General features: G+C 40.7%; 1 protein-coding gene across 1 annotated transcript; it reads left to right on the top strand.

Moving 5' to 3' along the window:
* Positions 1–1,523: 1,523 nt before the first annotated feature.
* On the top strand, positions 1,524–12,524 carry LCA5L (lebercilin LCA5 like; the record flags this gene model as incomplete). Its single annotated transcript, XM_083854470.1, has 5 exons — positions 1,524–1,533; positions 6,693–7,207; positions 8,188–8,325; positions 9,997–10,090; positions 12,382–12,524. 5 exons carry the CDS (start codon positions 1,524–1,526, stop codon positions 12,522–12,524), a joined length of 900 nt encoding a protein of 299 aa, XP_083710596.1.
* Between the last annotated feature and the right edge of the window lie 1,568 nt (positions 12,525–14,092).

The following is a 14,092-nucleotide window of genomic DNA, read 5'->3' as shown; positions in this document are numbered from 1 at the left end:
CAAGCCCATTAGAAGTAGGTATTTTCAGAGTGTTTTCCTGAAAAAGAACAACAACCACAAAAAAAAAAAAAAAAAAAAAAAAAAAAAAAAAAAAAAAAAAAAAAAAAAATCCCAGTGAGAAAACATTAATTATTGCCTGAAGTTATTACACATGCTTGTTTCTCAGGAGATTTGATATGTGAAATGGGAAATGACTGGCCATTTGGAATAGAATGTTTCTGAATTATTTGGGGGTTTTTTGTGCCCTGAAGAAGTACAACCAAAGGATGAAATGGTCCTGGGCTTCACAGGGCTCAGCCTTGTGATGATGATGTCAATAATTTATCAGAGAATCACAGAATAAGCTGAGTTGGAAGGGACCTACACGGATCTTCAAGTCTAACTCACAGCCCTGCACAGCATCATCCACAAGAGTCATCATGTCCTCAAAGCAGTAAATATTTGCACCACCAAATGTTCATGGTCAAATTCTGGGACAGAATTGCCAATGCACTCTCACTTCTGTTTGGCTTCAAACCCAAAACACTCACTGAGCCACACGTGGAAATGCCATTCCTGAGGCCTTTGGGTCATTGTTGGGAAAGATGGGACAGGAAGGGTTTGTGGATATGATTGCCTGGTAAGAAATACTGGAGATGTAAAACCTGTGAGTGAAATAGAAATGAAGGGCAGCTTTGACATGTGATCATGGCAGGCAGGAACACGTCGATGAGCTGGAGATGGGTTGAGGGATAGAAAACAAAAGGACCCAAGGCTGTAGCCCCTCTCCACCCTGTATAGGTATCAGGGAAAAAGTAGATAAGAAAAGTAGTTTTTAGAGTTTAGAATATGGAATGATATGGTAATATAGCAGTTCTCATAGGCTGCATGCAAAGTTTGTAGGTTTTGTATCTGGGGCCGGTTGGTCACTGTAAATTAGAATATTCAACACAAAAGGAGATATAATGTATTGTAACAAGGTCCTCGCTCTCTTTTACTCTTACCTGTCTTACCACTCTTACCTTTTTTACCTCACACCCTCTCTCTCTCTCTCTTTGGGGCTTCCCTCCAGCCCAGGCTGGTGGCTGAAGGCAAAGCCCTTTTTACCCACAACCCTTGCAATAAAACCACTTGTTTCTAAAATATCTCAGGTCTGCAGAGTTCCCTCTCCCTGCCATCCACGGATGCTCCTACAGGTCATGACTCCCATGGTGTGCAGCCTCGAAAGAGAATGTGGCTTAATCCTGAAAGGATTTTTCCCCTTTTTCAATTTAAGAATGTTGGGATTAACCAACATTACATTTGGAGCCCGCTGGGTCCGGCCTGTGCGCTCTGAGGGCACGTCCAGGCCCTGAGGCACCTCCAGGGCAAATCGCCACATTCCCATCAAAACCCTGGTGTGGTATTGAAATACGAGGGTGGAAATACACACATGGGCTCCTCTGTCGGGTCTGGGGTGAGGGAAAAGGGAGAAAAAGGGTGAGGGGTCACTCCCAGGGCGCTCCCGCCATTCCCCACAGCAGGAGGAGGGATGGAGGGCGGTGATGGCGGCGGGTGAGGCCCTGAGGGGACAGCACACACTGGGGAGAGATTCCCAAAGAGGACACAGGACAAGGTGGGATCCTTCACCTGTGGGTGCCAGGGGTGCAGGGAGGACAGAGCAGGGTGAGGGGGGAAATGGGGCTGGGTGTGGGGTTGTGTGTCCAGCAGGGACATTGAGGGAGCTGCCAGGACATGGGGCTGGGTGTGGGGTTGTGTGTCCAGCAGGGACAGAGCTCTCAGGACCTGGGGCTGGGTGTGGGATTGTGTGTCCAGGTGGGACATTTAGGGAGCTGCCAGGACATGGGGGTGAGATTGTGGGACACTGAGGGAGCTGCCAGGACGTGGGGCTGGGTGTAGGATTGTGTGTCCAGCAGGGACATGGAGGGAGCTGCCAGGACATGGAGCTGGGTATGGGATTGTGAGACACTGAGGGGATGGCAGGAGATGGGGCTGGGTGTGGAACTGTGTGTCCAAATGGACACTGAGGGGATGCCAGGACATGGGGCTGGTTATGGGGTTGTATGTCCAGGAGGGACAGAGGTGCAAGGACACGGAGCTAGGCGTGGAATTGTGTGTCCAAATGGACACTGAGGAAGCTGCCAGGACATGGGGCTGGGTATGGCATTATGTATCCAGGAGGGACAGAGCTCCCAGGACACGGGGCTGGATGTGGGATTGTGTGTCCAGCAGGGACATGGAGGGAACTGCCAGGACCTGGGACTGGGTGTGAGATTGTGGGACACTGAGGGGATGTGAGGAGATGGGGCTGGATGTGAGATTGTGTCCAGGAGGGACAGAGCTCCCAGGACATGGAGCTGGATGTGGGATTGTGTGTCCAGCAGGGACATGGAGGGAGCTGCCAGGATCTGGGGCTAGGTGTGAGATTGTGGGACACTGAGGGGATGCCAGGACATGGGCCTGGGTGTGGGGTTGTGTGTCCAGCAGAGACATGGAGGGAACTGCCAGGACATGGGGCTGGGTGTGAGATTGTGGGACACCGAGGAGATGCCAGGACATGGCTGGATATGGCATTGTGTGTCCAGGTGGGACAGAGCTCCCAGGATATGGGGCTGGATATAGGACTGTGTGCCCAGCAGGGACATGGAGGGAGCTGCCAGGATCTGGGGCTAGGTGTGAGATTGTGGGACACTGAGGGGATGCCAGGACATGGGGCTGGGTGTAGGACTGTGTGTCCAAGTGGACACTGAGGGAGCTGCCAGGACACTTTCATCTTTGGTCCTAATTGTTTGATTCCTGTACCTTTTCAACATAAATTCCCCTGGAGTTTGTCCATTCCAGCCCCAGCCTTTTTAATTCTATTGCAGCATCTTTCATTTCATATCTCTGTTTCTTCTGTTTCACCTTTGGTTTTCCTTGTCTTCTCCTTTTCTATTTTATTTACTTCTCAACACCTGCTCTAGATTCAGAGCAGATTCAGGCCACAATTCTCATCAAAACAAATTAAAGCAGTAGTTTTAAGTTTAATTTTAGGTAATTTGCTTTAAAGGCAATTTGCCTAGAAAGTGTTGGCAGCGCCAAATCAAATTTTAACACAAATACAGATCTGTGAAACAACCTGGGCTTTGCCTAATGCTCAAAAAAATGATTTCTCATCTATTGTGAGTTATTGCACTGCCTCAGATTTAGCAGGACTGTGGCATTCCTCAGTATTCCACGAGGAAAAATTGTTCATGCAAAGGAATTAAGAGTAATGAAACTGTTTTGATTCAGCCTAAAATGTTCTGTGCACTCCTGAATTACGTTTTTTAATTTTCTTTGGGAGCTGTGTGATTCCCCTCTCCCCTTTAAGAAATTTAATTTAAAATTAAATGCCAGCACAAAGCAAAAAAAGCCAACAAAGGAGTTAGAAGGTTGTAAGAAAATAGTTTTATATTTTGTTAGTGAAGAGGATGTGTTAAAATCCATGTGAACTAAAACAACATTTTAATCCCCCTCCAATTTAATTTCCACAGTTGCCATGTTCCTTTTAGACCCCCAAAATATACAACTTACCCTTCTACTGTGTAATATTTTTTGTTTATAAATGAATTTTAAGGGAGCAAAGATGAATTTCTCCGTGGCCTTGTTGTTGCTATGAGGTGAATGTGACATTGCCACTCTCAAACTCCTCTATTAGCAAACATTTTCCTACTTTTCTATTGTTTTCCTCTTTTATGCCAAAAATAAAAGCTGAATTATTGCTTGGGGTCCCAACATTTAACCTCTATTGTGTTTTAATCTCAGTTTTGGGTATGTTTAGAACCTAATTCCTTTCCACAATTGTGGATCAAGGCAAAACTTGCCTCTCCTCACCTGAAGTGGATTGGAACATGAGAATAAGAAAATTAAATGGGTTATCAAATCATGTCCCAAGAAATAATTTTTAACAGAACTACAGTGTTCAAATAATTCTGCCAGGAGAATAAACTGATTTGTTCTTACACTTCCCAGTAGCCTTGGCAAGGGAAAAAAAAAAAAAAAAAAAAAAAAAGAGATGGGAAAAATAGAAAGAAAAAAAAGAAGAAGAAGAATAGCTATTCAGAAAGACCTAGAAAGTTACTTATATTTATTTATTTTGTGCTAAACACATGCTTTTTACAAGCATATTAAAATAGTTTTAGGTCCTTCTCTATCCTCTGCTTAGAGTGTTAATATGGTAGCTAAGGGGGGTTTTGTGCTGTTTTAAGAGATTAATTAATTTTGTGATCTGATCTAATTCTTGAAAAATGTGATTAATGATGTTTTTATGACATGAAATACTATGAAATCCCAGGTAGGGTGGTGACCTCTTAGAGAAGACACAAGTGAACATCCTCCCAGTGATGATTCCAAGAGCTTTGTCAGTGACTGACCCTGAAAGAGTCAGAGGAGAAAAACCTTTAGAAATACCAGGATCTGAAGAGAAGGAAATACAGAAAAAGGACAGGGCAAGAAAGGAAAAAAAGAAATTTGGACAGTCTGTCTGTGCCCAAGGTGATAGAAAAGGTAAATTTGTTTTCTGCTAGTGTGAGACTCTTTTGAGAAATAACATTGTTCCCTTTCTTTGACTTATTTTTTTTACCAATAATTAGCAAGACAGGAACAACAATTTTTCGTTGAAAGAACATAATAAATTCTGTTTCAAACACCAATAAGGGGAGGGAAGAGAGAGATCCCCTACTGTGTTATCCCACAATATTCAGTGATCCAGAGGGAGAATCCCCTGGGATGTGGGAGCCTCTTGGGAATCTTCATTCCTCAGCTTTAACCCAAAGATCTGAAAATGGCTCTGCCACATTTCGGTTTCTGGAGAGTCTGAAAAAGCCTTTCATAAGGGAAATGGGTAGAAATAATGCATAAAAGTGTTAGTTTTGACCAGAAAACAGATATTTTGTGGCCAGCTGGGTCGTGGTGTATCCTGTAAAATGAATTTGTGCCTCAATGGAATCAGCACAGAGAACAAATATGCAAATGTACATGGAATTGATGCCACTGTTGACAGTGAGGAATCTCTCCATGACTGCCTCTTTTCCCATCTAGACCCATCCTTTCTTAAATCCTACCAGGCCACATCACAAAAATGAGTGGAAAACCAGCAACTCTTTTCCTGCTGAGCTTCAAAATTTCATCTTGATTTACCAAAGCTACAAGATGGAAATCAATTAAAAAATAATAAATAAATAAATAAATAAATAAAAAACAGAAGAACCACTGATTGTCTCTGTTATAATCTCTGTTATTATATACTGCTGTCAAGAAGTTATACTGACATGAAAGTAGCAGACCAGAAAAAAAAAAATGTTATTTTTATAACTAGTTAGCAAAAAATCATTATTGACTTCCACCTGTGGTGGATAATTTAGTGTATATATTTGTAGATGTTATATATAATTTGGATAAAGTGTTTATTTTTTGCTTGTCCATGATTTTGGAAATGAAATACCTTTTACAGTACTTCTGACAGCTTTTGCAGAAAGGTATTTGTCTTTTTTTTTTTTTTTCCATTCTCTCAGTCCATTCTGGAAAAATAAAATAGTAAGCTAATGTAATTTTGCAAATACTTGTGTGACAATATTTGTGATCATATTGCAGTTTTCCTGCAGTGGAATTGTGTTACATAAAATGTTGGATTCAACAGAAATTCTTGGAAATGTCTGTCCTTTTATTCTGGTGTGTTCTAAGTCAGGACCTTGCCTGTTTTATCCATAAAATATGAGATGATCTATAAACTTTTTTGCAAAACACTGCCTGAAATGCTATGAGAGCTGTAAAGAAATTGAAAATATGCCTGAGAAAGGGGAACACACTCAGATTTAGAGTCTTGACTGGTTTTAAACTCCAATTCTCTTTGAGGAAAAGAAAAGGAGAGTGATTCAGCCAGAATCCTGGCCTTAAGGAGAGGCAATGGCAGCAACACACTGAGAAGTATCCCAAAAATATATATTAATATATTTTTTCAATTTATGTTTAGAAAACACACAGACAACTGCACACCTGTGCTATGCAATGAGCAATTAAGCTTTATTTTAAAATGTAGTTTAATTCAAAGCTGACTGGAAAGCTGAACTGCTTAGAAATCCCAGCTGCAGGGATTTTAACCATGTGCTGTTGGGAGCATGTTGGATTTTGAGTCCTGTATTTTACTCAGTTATTTTTTGTTGGTTTGGGGTGTTTTTTATCATGCACCTATTCAAGGTATAGATTCTGATGAGTTGAATTTGGCTCACCAGATCATGGCTACGTTAGTGAAGTGCACGATTGACAGGAAGAAAACCGATTTCCATGGACTGAAAATTGATTTCCATTGATTTATTTCCATTTATTTCCACTGTCTGCTGTCTCTGGTCCGCTGCAGCCACAGAAAGACACAGAGATATAAAACACTTAATGCATTTATCTGTGAATTATTTCTATCACACAATCCTAGAACAGTTTATGTTGGAAGGGACCTTAAAGATCATCTTGTTCCAACCCCTGCCATGGGCAGGGAACCTTCCCCTTGAACCAGGCTGCTCATTGAACATCAGAATTTTGGGGCACTTTGTGAAGAAACCACAATTCTGTAGCTGGATGAGCAGTTTAGGAGTAGCAGTTAATTAGTAGTAGGAGTTTATGTGAGGAGAAAAGGCACTCAGTGATTTGTCTCAGATAATTTCTGTCTCTCAATGCCGGTTTACTCTGATCTCAAACAGGAGGGAAGAAATTGCCAGCTGCGAAAAACCCCTATTTGAACTCCCCCTTCCTAACCCTGCCCAGCGGGGTGGTTTACCAGGACAAAAACGCCACGGCCCAGCGAATATCCTCGGCCAGGCTGCACAAAATCAAAGAGCTGAAGAACGAAATCGTCGACTTGGAGAGGAAAATCGAGGCGTCGAGCTTGGAGAACCTGGCGCTGAAAGATCTGACCCGGCGACACGCCAGAGCCATCGACAGGTACAACAACGCCGAGAGCCACCTGCAGGAGCTGCTGGCAGGGCACCGCAACGAGATGAGAGAGCTCAGGAAACGCCTGAAAATGTCCCAGGAGGCCGAGAAAAACACAGCCAGGGAGCTCAAAAAGGTCGAAGCGGAGCTGAGGAGGACTAAAGGTGATCTGAAGACTTTGGTCGTGCTGTCAGAAGACAAAGCTCTGGCAGAGAGGGAGGAGCTTAATCGCAGGTTGTCGGTCCTCAACAAAACGTTGGAAGCAAAGGATGAGAGGATAGAGGTAATGCCTGCAAATTATTGTGTTTGTGGGATGTGGAATATCCTAAACTGGGAGAGAATCACAAGGATCATCAAGCAGGAGAGATTTTAGTGCGGGAATAGTGGAAAAAATTGGCTATTTCTTATCCTGATATAATCTTATAACACTGCTGTTTAATCCAGTGCTCTCCTGAGTGTGAGGAAATTCAAGAGGAGATAATTTGTCTTCTTTTAATATCTCACGTTTCTCTACTCTCACTGACCCTGGCACAAAAAAGATGGGAACACCATTTTTACTACAAAACTGGCAGAGTGAAATTTCCATGGTCCTCCGGGAATTAATTTCTATTTCTATGGGGTTGATTATGCACAGAATTAAATAAAGAGCCAGGAAATCTTAAAAGAAGCTGTAAATACGAACAGCTGAATTCAGACTCTCTTTTAAAAACTTTCTTTTTCCAGGAGCAAGCAGCTATAAAAGGCACACAGGGTTGGGTGTCCACCCTGTACTTTTAGGAATTCCAGTGCTTGGCCCTGGGTTCTGGAGATAAAGAACCCAATAAATCACCAAATTTTTATTTACACTAAGCCTCCTTACTCTGCCACAGTTCATAGGTCTCTGTGAATAAAAAGCCTTAACATTTCTCAAAGTTGGTTGTATTAATTAATCAATCCATCAGAAAGGTAATGTACAGCTTTATTTTTATGATTGAATGCCAAAACCTTTCATTTTGTTTTATGAAAACACGTTTTAAACCATTTTTTTCTTACTTTGAAATTAATTCTTCAGATACTTTAGTATGGTTTTGTGTATTGTTTATAATATAATTCATAATATTATTTATATTACTATAATTAGAAGATAATAACTGTTATTATATATAATTATGAGCTTAAATTTCCTTATATTAGCCCACTTGTATTTTAAATGCATCAGTAACTGAATTTTTCCAACTGTCTCACTGAGTACATTCATCTGGTAAAATCTGTCACTTTTTTCAGAGTCTGGAAATGCAGCTGAAGCTGAACAACAGCATCTTTAGTCGTCAGCTGGCAAGTGAGAGTAAAAAACTCCTGGAAGCCACAATGATCACAAAAGACTTGCTAGTGGAAATTAGCATTGTTCACCAAAAAATTAAGGTATTCCAGATTTTATCCAGGTTTCTGTCTCTACAGGAAAATTCAAGTTTGTTATAACAGGAAAAGTCAAGTTTATTACAACAAAAATTATTGTTATCTATTCCTTTTGCTTCTTTTACAGTGTTTACTAATGGGATTTGGTTTTCTGCTTGAGTCTACAATCTACTAAAAAAGCCAGAAACATGAAATTTTGGCATTATTGTGGGGTCTATTTGTTAGAAGTAGTTTAATAATGAATTAAAACAGAGGTAATTGCATCAGAAATTGAACCAAAATCCACACCAATGTGTTACCATTTCACCAGCTTGGGGTCAGATACATTCATCTACTCACTTTAAATTAGTTCCCTCACAGAAACGAGTCAAAACGAGCCAAATATTACAACCTGCAAAACTAAAGTTTAACAAAAAGATTTGGGGAAATGTTTCAAGAGTTTGCTCAGATTCCAGTTTGGTTTTTAGACAAATGTTTTGGGATAAATAGGTCCAGTTCAGCACTTTTTGTAATGCTTATAAAACAATCAGACAGGAAAACTAAATGGGTTTAAAGCCAAAACTGCCAGGAATGGGATGCCATATGAGTTGTAATGAGGAAAACCATCACACATTCCAGAAAACCTGGAATCCCTTGTGTCTTTTTCATAATTGTGTTTGTAACACAGTTAAAATACACTTATTTATATGTTTCTGCATTAAGGTGATCCCATTGGGGAGCTTTCTCTTCCTAAATGGAATCAAAAATCTCTGGGAGATGTTGTTAAGGAGAGTTTTCCCAGACATTCTGAAGGGCAGAACAGGCAATTCCTGAGGATTCCTGGAGGTTGGGATTTCTGCACAGGGGTGTTTTTTATCCCTCTTCCCTGTGCAGCAGGTGCAGAAGTTTTCTCCTGGTACCTGGCAGTGCTTTTTCCCTGTCAGAGCCTGATCTCCTCTTGGCCCAGCAGATCTGGGAGATGGGAACAATTATAATCTCAGGAACACAAATATAAAACAAAATGCAAATTATTCCAAAGTATGTTTCTCACCTTAACACTTCTCTAAAATAGTTCTGTTTAATCTCTTTTCCATGCAGTTTTCTGTGTGTTCAGATCTCTGAATTTTCTATTCAGAGCCACAAAATCTTCTCTTGATTTACCACAAAGAAGACCAGACATGCTTATTAAACTTGTTTCTGTGCCAGAACAGAGTTTATCCTTAGAAATTCATAGTTTTATGTCTTATTTCAGGCCATTCCACTTCCAGGATAACTTGTAATTTTCCCAAATAAATGAAGCTCCTATTTTTTTCCCTCCTTTTTTCTTGGAGTGGTGAGAGTGTTAACTGAGATCTGTCTTCTGTGATTAAGGCAGATTTCATTAAGGAAAGAGGGATTTTGCTAAATAAATGTCAAAATGTGCCTCTGGACTTCATGTCACCACCAGAGCAACAGGTTGTAAACCAACTGAGCATATGACAAGGGCACTGAGAAAATGAATTTTTTAAAAATCAACAAAAAAAGAGGAAGTAAAGGCAAAAAAATATTAAGTGTGGAAAAATGTCAATGACAAAGCCATCATGTGGGTCTGGCAGAGGGTGAAATCCCTGATGGGTTTCACCCAGCATGAAAAAATTAAATGGGTAAAAAGTAATTTTTAATACATGTTAGAACTTTAATAGTGTTTATTTCTCTTAGGAAAAGGATCGACAACTTTACATAAAGAATATTTATGCAAATCGGATGCCAAAAGCCCTGAGGGACAGAAGCGATCGGGTTCCTAATGACCAAAGTATGTCTGTAATCATCTTTTTTTCTTGTTCAGTTAAGTGACACTTAAAGTGTTTTAGAACTGGGAGGTTTATTCCAATTAAAATGGCAAAGTAGTGCTTTTGTATGGGCTGAAAAGGTGAAAAGGTTCAGGAAGTTTAAAGGCTTGAATGATAGAAAAGAACAATGTAAATTAAGTTCTACCAAGGAAGAAAGAGCTCTTTAGTAAAGAATATTTTTTCACATAGATGTTCATAGATATTGGAGAGAAATATCTATTCCATGCAGTCTTGGCTATCCAACATTCCAAGGGCAGCTGCCTGGAGTGGGATTCAGCTGATTAAATCCAACCAGAGCTGTTTGAGATGCCCCAGTTTGCCTCCACTCCACCCAGAGTTTGGGATGGAATGACCTAAACATGGGTTTCCCTGGCTGAAGCACCTCTTGAAAACACTGAGCAGATGTTGCTGCTCCTAAAGTGAAGCAGAAATCAGGATTTCGTGTGGGTACCAAAGAGCACTTAGCAAACCTGTCTGCTGGAAATGTTCCCCAGAGAATTCCCCAAATTATGGCAGCAGTACAAAATCTCATCACACTCAGTTGCTTATTTCTTTCCTCTTCACTGCCTTTGCAAACCCATTAACTCTGACTTAACCACCAGTGAAACACAAGGAAAACATTGGTAATTCAAGGTGTAAAATTAAGAAAAGCACGTATTCCTGCTTCTCATCCCAAGTGAGACACGTTTTTTATGAAATTCTGAATTCCTGTTTTAGTTACACCACTTAACTACCACATTTTTTTTACTTACATATGGCCTTGTATTCAATAGAAATTGAATATTGCTATTCAATTATGGTGCTTAAACCACTGTTATTATTTAAATTTTTCTTTCCTTTAAGCAAGATAAGGGAGCTTATTTGGAGAGAAATGTGATATTTTGTAATAAAAAGTTTCCAAGCAAAGTTGCCCGATCCTCTGGAATTTTTAGAAAAAAAAAAGGTTTCATTTATCTGCCAGTTAATGGATTTGGAAACCCAGAGCTGGAATTGCTGACAACTTGTTGAATTGACTCGAATTTTCCTTTAGCAGATTTCTAAAGACTTTGCTTTTTCAGGTTATTATTTTCTAGTTGACATTCACAAAAGTTTTATTAGCCAGCAGGAAATTTGGAGCTGGTTTTTTTTTTGTTGTTGTTTTGTTTTGTTTTTGTTTGTTTGTTTGTTTGTTTGTTTGTTTGTTTGTTTTAACGGCGCTGATAAACGGCTGGAGGGAGGCTTCCTTAGGGTGATCTTAAGGAAAAAGGTGATCCTAAAAAACTCTGTGCAGGTCGCAGAAATGGATTTCTGGGATGGAGCCGTGGATTCCGGCCGGGAGCGGAGCGCGGGCAGGTGGCGGCGGCTCACCTGGGGGGGCAGCGCCCCCTAGTCCCGATCCCAGGGAACGCCCCGCTCGTCCCGCCTGGAAAAGCTCCTGGAGCAACAATTGGGAGAAAAAGCTGGAGCAACTGGAAAACCAATTCCTCCCGCATCATCAGAGTCAGTCCAGGCTGCTCACCTGCAGCCCTTTCAGCGCCCAGCTGCGAACACCGGGAGGGAACCGTTTATATGCGTTTTATCCTTGGATTTCTGAGCTCAAAACTGGGGATAAGGGTGAATGTGGATGTGGGTAAGATCCCGGTTTTGCTGCTCTGGTGGTAGCAACTTTCGTGTCAAAATTATCCCAAAAACAGAGTAAAGGAACAATCTACTCATCTTCTCCACCTCATATCCATATTTCTCTGAACATCTCATTCAGTCGCCCCATTGGAATCTCTTCCAAAGACCACTGATAACTTCAAAAAGTGTTAAGCGTTTCCCATGAGGGTGGGTTCCATAAAAGATCCAAATTTAGGAAAGTTTGGATCTGGAACTCTGAGGCTTCTCAAATTTACGCTAGAATGGAACCAAAAATTGAGCCCATGTGGGCTCTGGGGCATAGACACACTTGTCTGACTTTACATGTTCTGTCTGAACAGGACTTTGTTGTATATTTTTATATATATTTATGTATGTAAGTGTGTTTAGGATGCACTGATGTACAGATGAAAAGGCTCAGAAATCCAGGTTTGTGTTCAGTTTCAGCATTTATGGATTCAGCAGAACAAGTTATTTCTTTTTAAAAGGGCGTTAAGATATGCATTAAAAAAAAAAAAAAAGTTTAAATTCTTGGTCATATATCAGTATTGTCAGTTGTCAGAGATACCTTTTTTTTTCATGTCAACAATCTAATTCCAGAATTTACTGTATTGCTAATGCTTGTCCTATTCAACAGGTCTGAGAGTAGACAGATCAGTACAAGTAGATAAAGAGAATTTTAGAGAACTGCTGCTGTCTCAGCACCAGGAAACAGAAAAAAGTCCAATCCAGCTAAAAAAGGTGGGAAAGATCTGGAGCCAAATCCAATCCCCTGTTTAAACTCTCAGCTCAGGTGTATCTTATTCCCTAAGTTGCAATAATATGATTAGATAGCCTGATCCATCAACTTGGATGTGGATTTTGCATGAGTGTGATTGAGTACACAAATAGAGATAACTAAATTTTTTATAAGTATTACACTGATTGTGTTCTTTTAAAAGTCACCAAATAAGCATTCCCATGTTATTTTTACCTTTATTGCCTTTTACCTTTAATTTTTACCTTTAATGGTAGGAGAAAAGAGGAGATAAGGGTGGAGAAGATAAAGCAAAAGAAGTGTGCTCAGATGCTCAGGATAGAAAAGAAAAGCAAGCAATCAAAAAAGTCCCAATACCAGAAACTTCTAACAGGACACACAGAGGTAGGTTTAATGTTTCTCTCAGAAATTCACCTGATCTGTGCAAATTACCAGAAGTCCTGGTAATTTATGTGGTTCTGACAGCCCTTCACTGGCACCTGGCTGACAGGAATTAGTTCCAGATGATGAATGAAGTGTCACTGAGATCACAGAATCATCTGGGGCTGGAAAATACAGCTGCTGGTGGTGCTGCACTGAGAGCAGAGCTGCTCTGCAGGATGTGGCATCTCCACCCTGCTGGTCTTCCCAAAGCACTCCTTGGTCAGGGTGGTAAAAATTCAGGATAATTAACACTTGTTAATCCACACTAAACAAACACTGATGTCAAAGTGATAGCTGGGAATCTTCATCAGTGATGTGAACGTATTTCCATGGCTGGAGAAGGACTGTGAGGGCTGGGAGCAGCTCCTCATGACAGTGATCCCAGGAAAGAGATTTTATGTAAATCTCAGCTACTTTGTTCTCCTGGAAAAGTTACATGCAAGGGACTGATCTGTAAACATCTTTATTCTGAAGAAGTTTTATAGAACAGAGGAAAGAAAAAGCCACTGCTGTTCCCTCATTCATGTTTTTCTCTCTAGAAACTTTGCTGTCATTTCCTTTAAGGTTTTTAGAAAAAGAAAAGGGCTGAGTTCTACCATTCTAAACATGTCACAAATGGCAGGAGACCTCCAGGTCACACATTTACCCAGGTGGAACAGGTGATGCCAAGTCATCCCTGTACCTGGGATGTGTTAACTCCTGAGGTTTGTACTCTGCCTTTTCAGCCTGCAGCTATCCAGAGCCCCCCAGATAACCCCAGTCAGCATTTGTCTTTAAAATGCCCTTCTAAAACTGACAGAAAACACAGGTCTTACAATGCTCCTTCTGAAAAATCTGTGAAATCTGAGTTTCTCTCATTGACTTTTATTGAAAGCTTACTTGGCTTTTTTAGTTCCTGCAACTTCTTATTTCTCCTTTAAGCTTGGATCATGTCTCATTTTGGGGATATTCTGTGGGTCTCTGCAGAGCACAGGACCCATTACAAGTCATCTCCTGCACAGATAAATGACATTTCTGTACACATGTTCCTTTTCCTACTGAAGAGTGGAGCCCCCTCATTTCCAGCTGAGAGCGTTGCTGTATATTCTGCTCCACACAAGCAGCTCTGTTGTGAATTAAGGGAAAGGAAATCCTGCATATCTCTAAATTCTACTTAAAAGCCAGAAAG

Source organism: Zosterops lateralis (assembly GCF_965231275.1).
Source record: "Zosterops lateralis genome assembly, chromosome: 2".
NCBI lineage: Eukaryota > Metazoa > Chordata > Aves > Passeriformes > Zosteropidae > Zosterops > Zosterops lateralis.
Note: the sequence above shows the minus strand (reverse complement) of the source record. Positions and strands in the feature narration are given on the sequence as shown.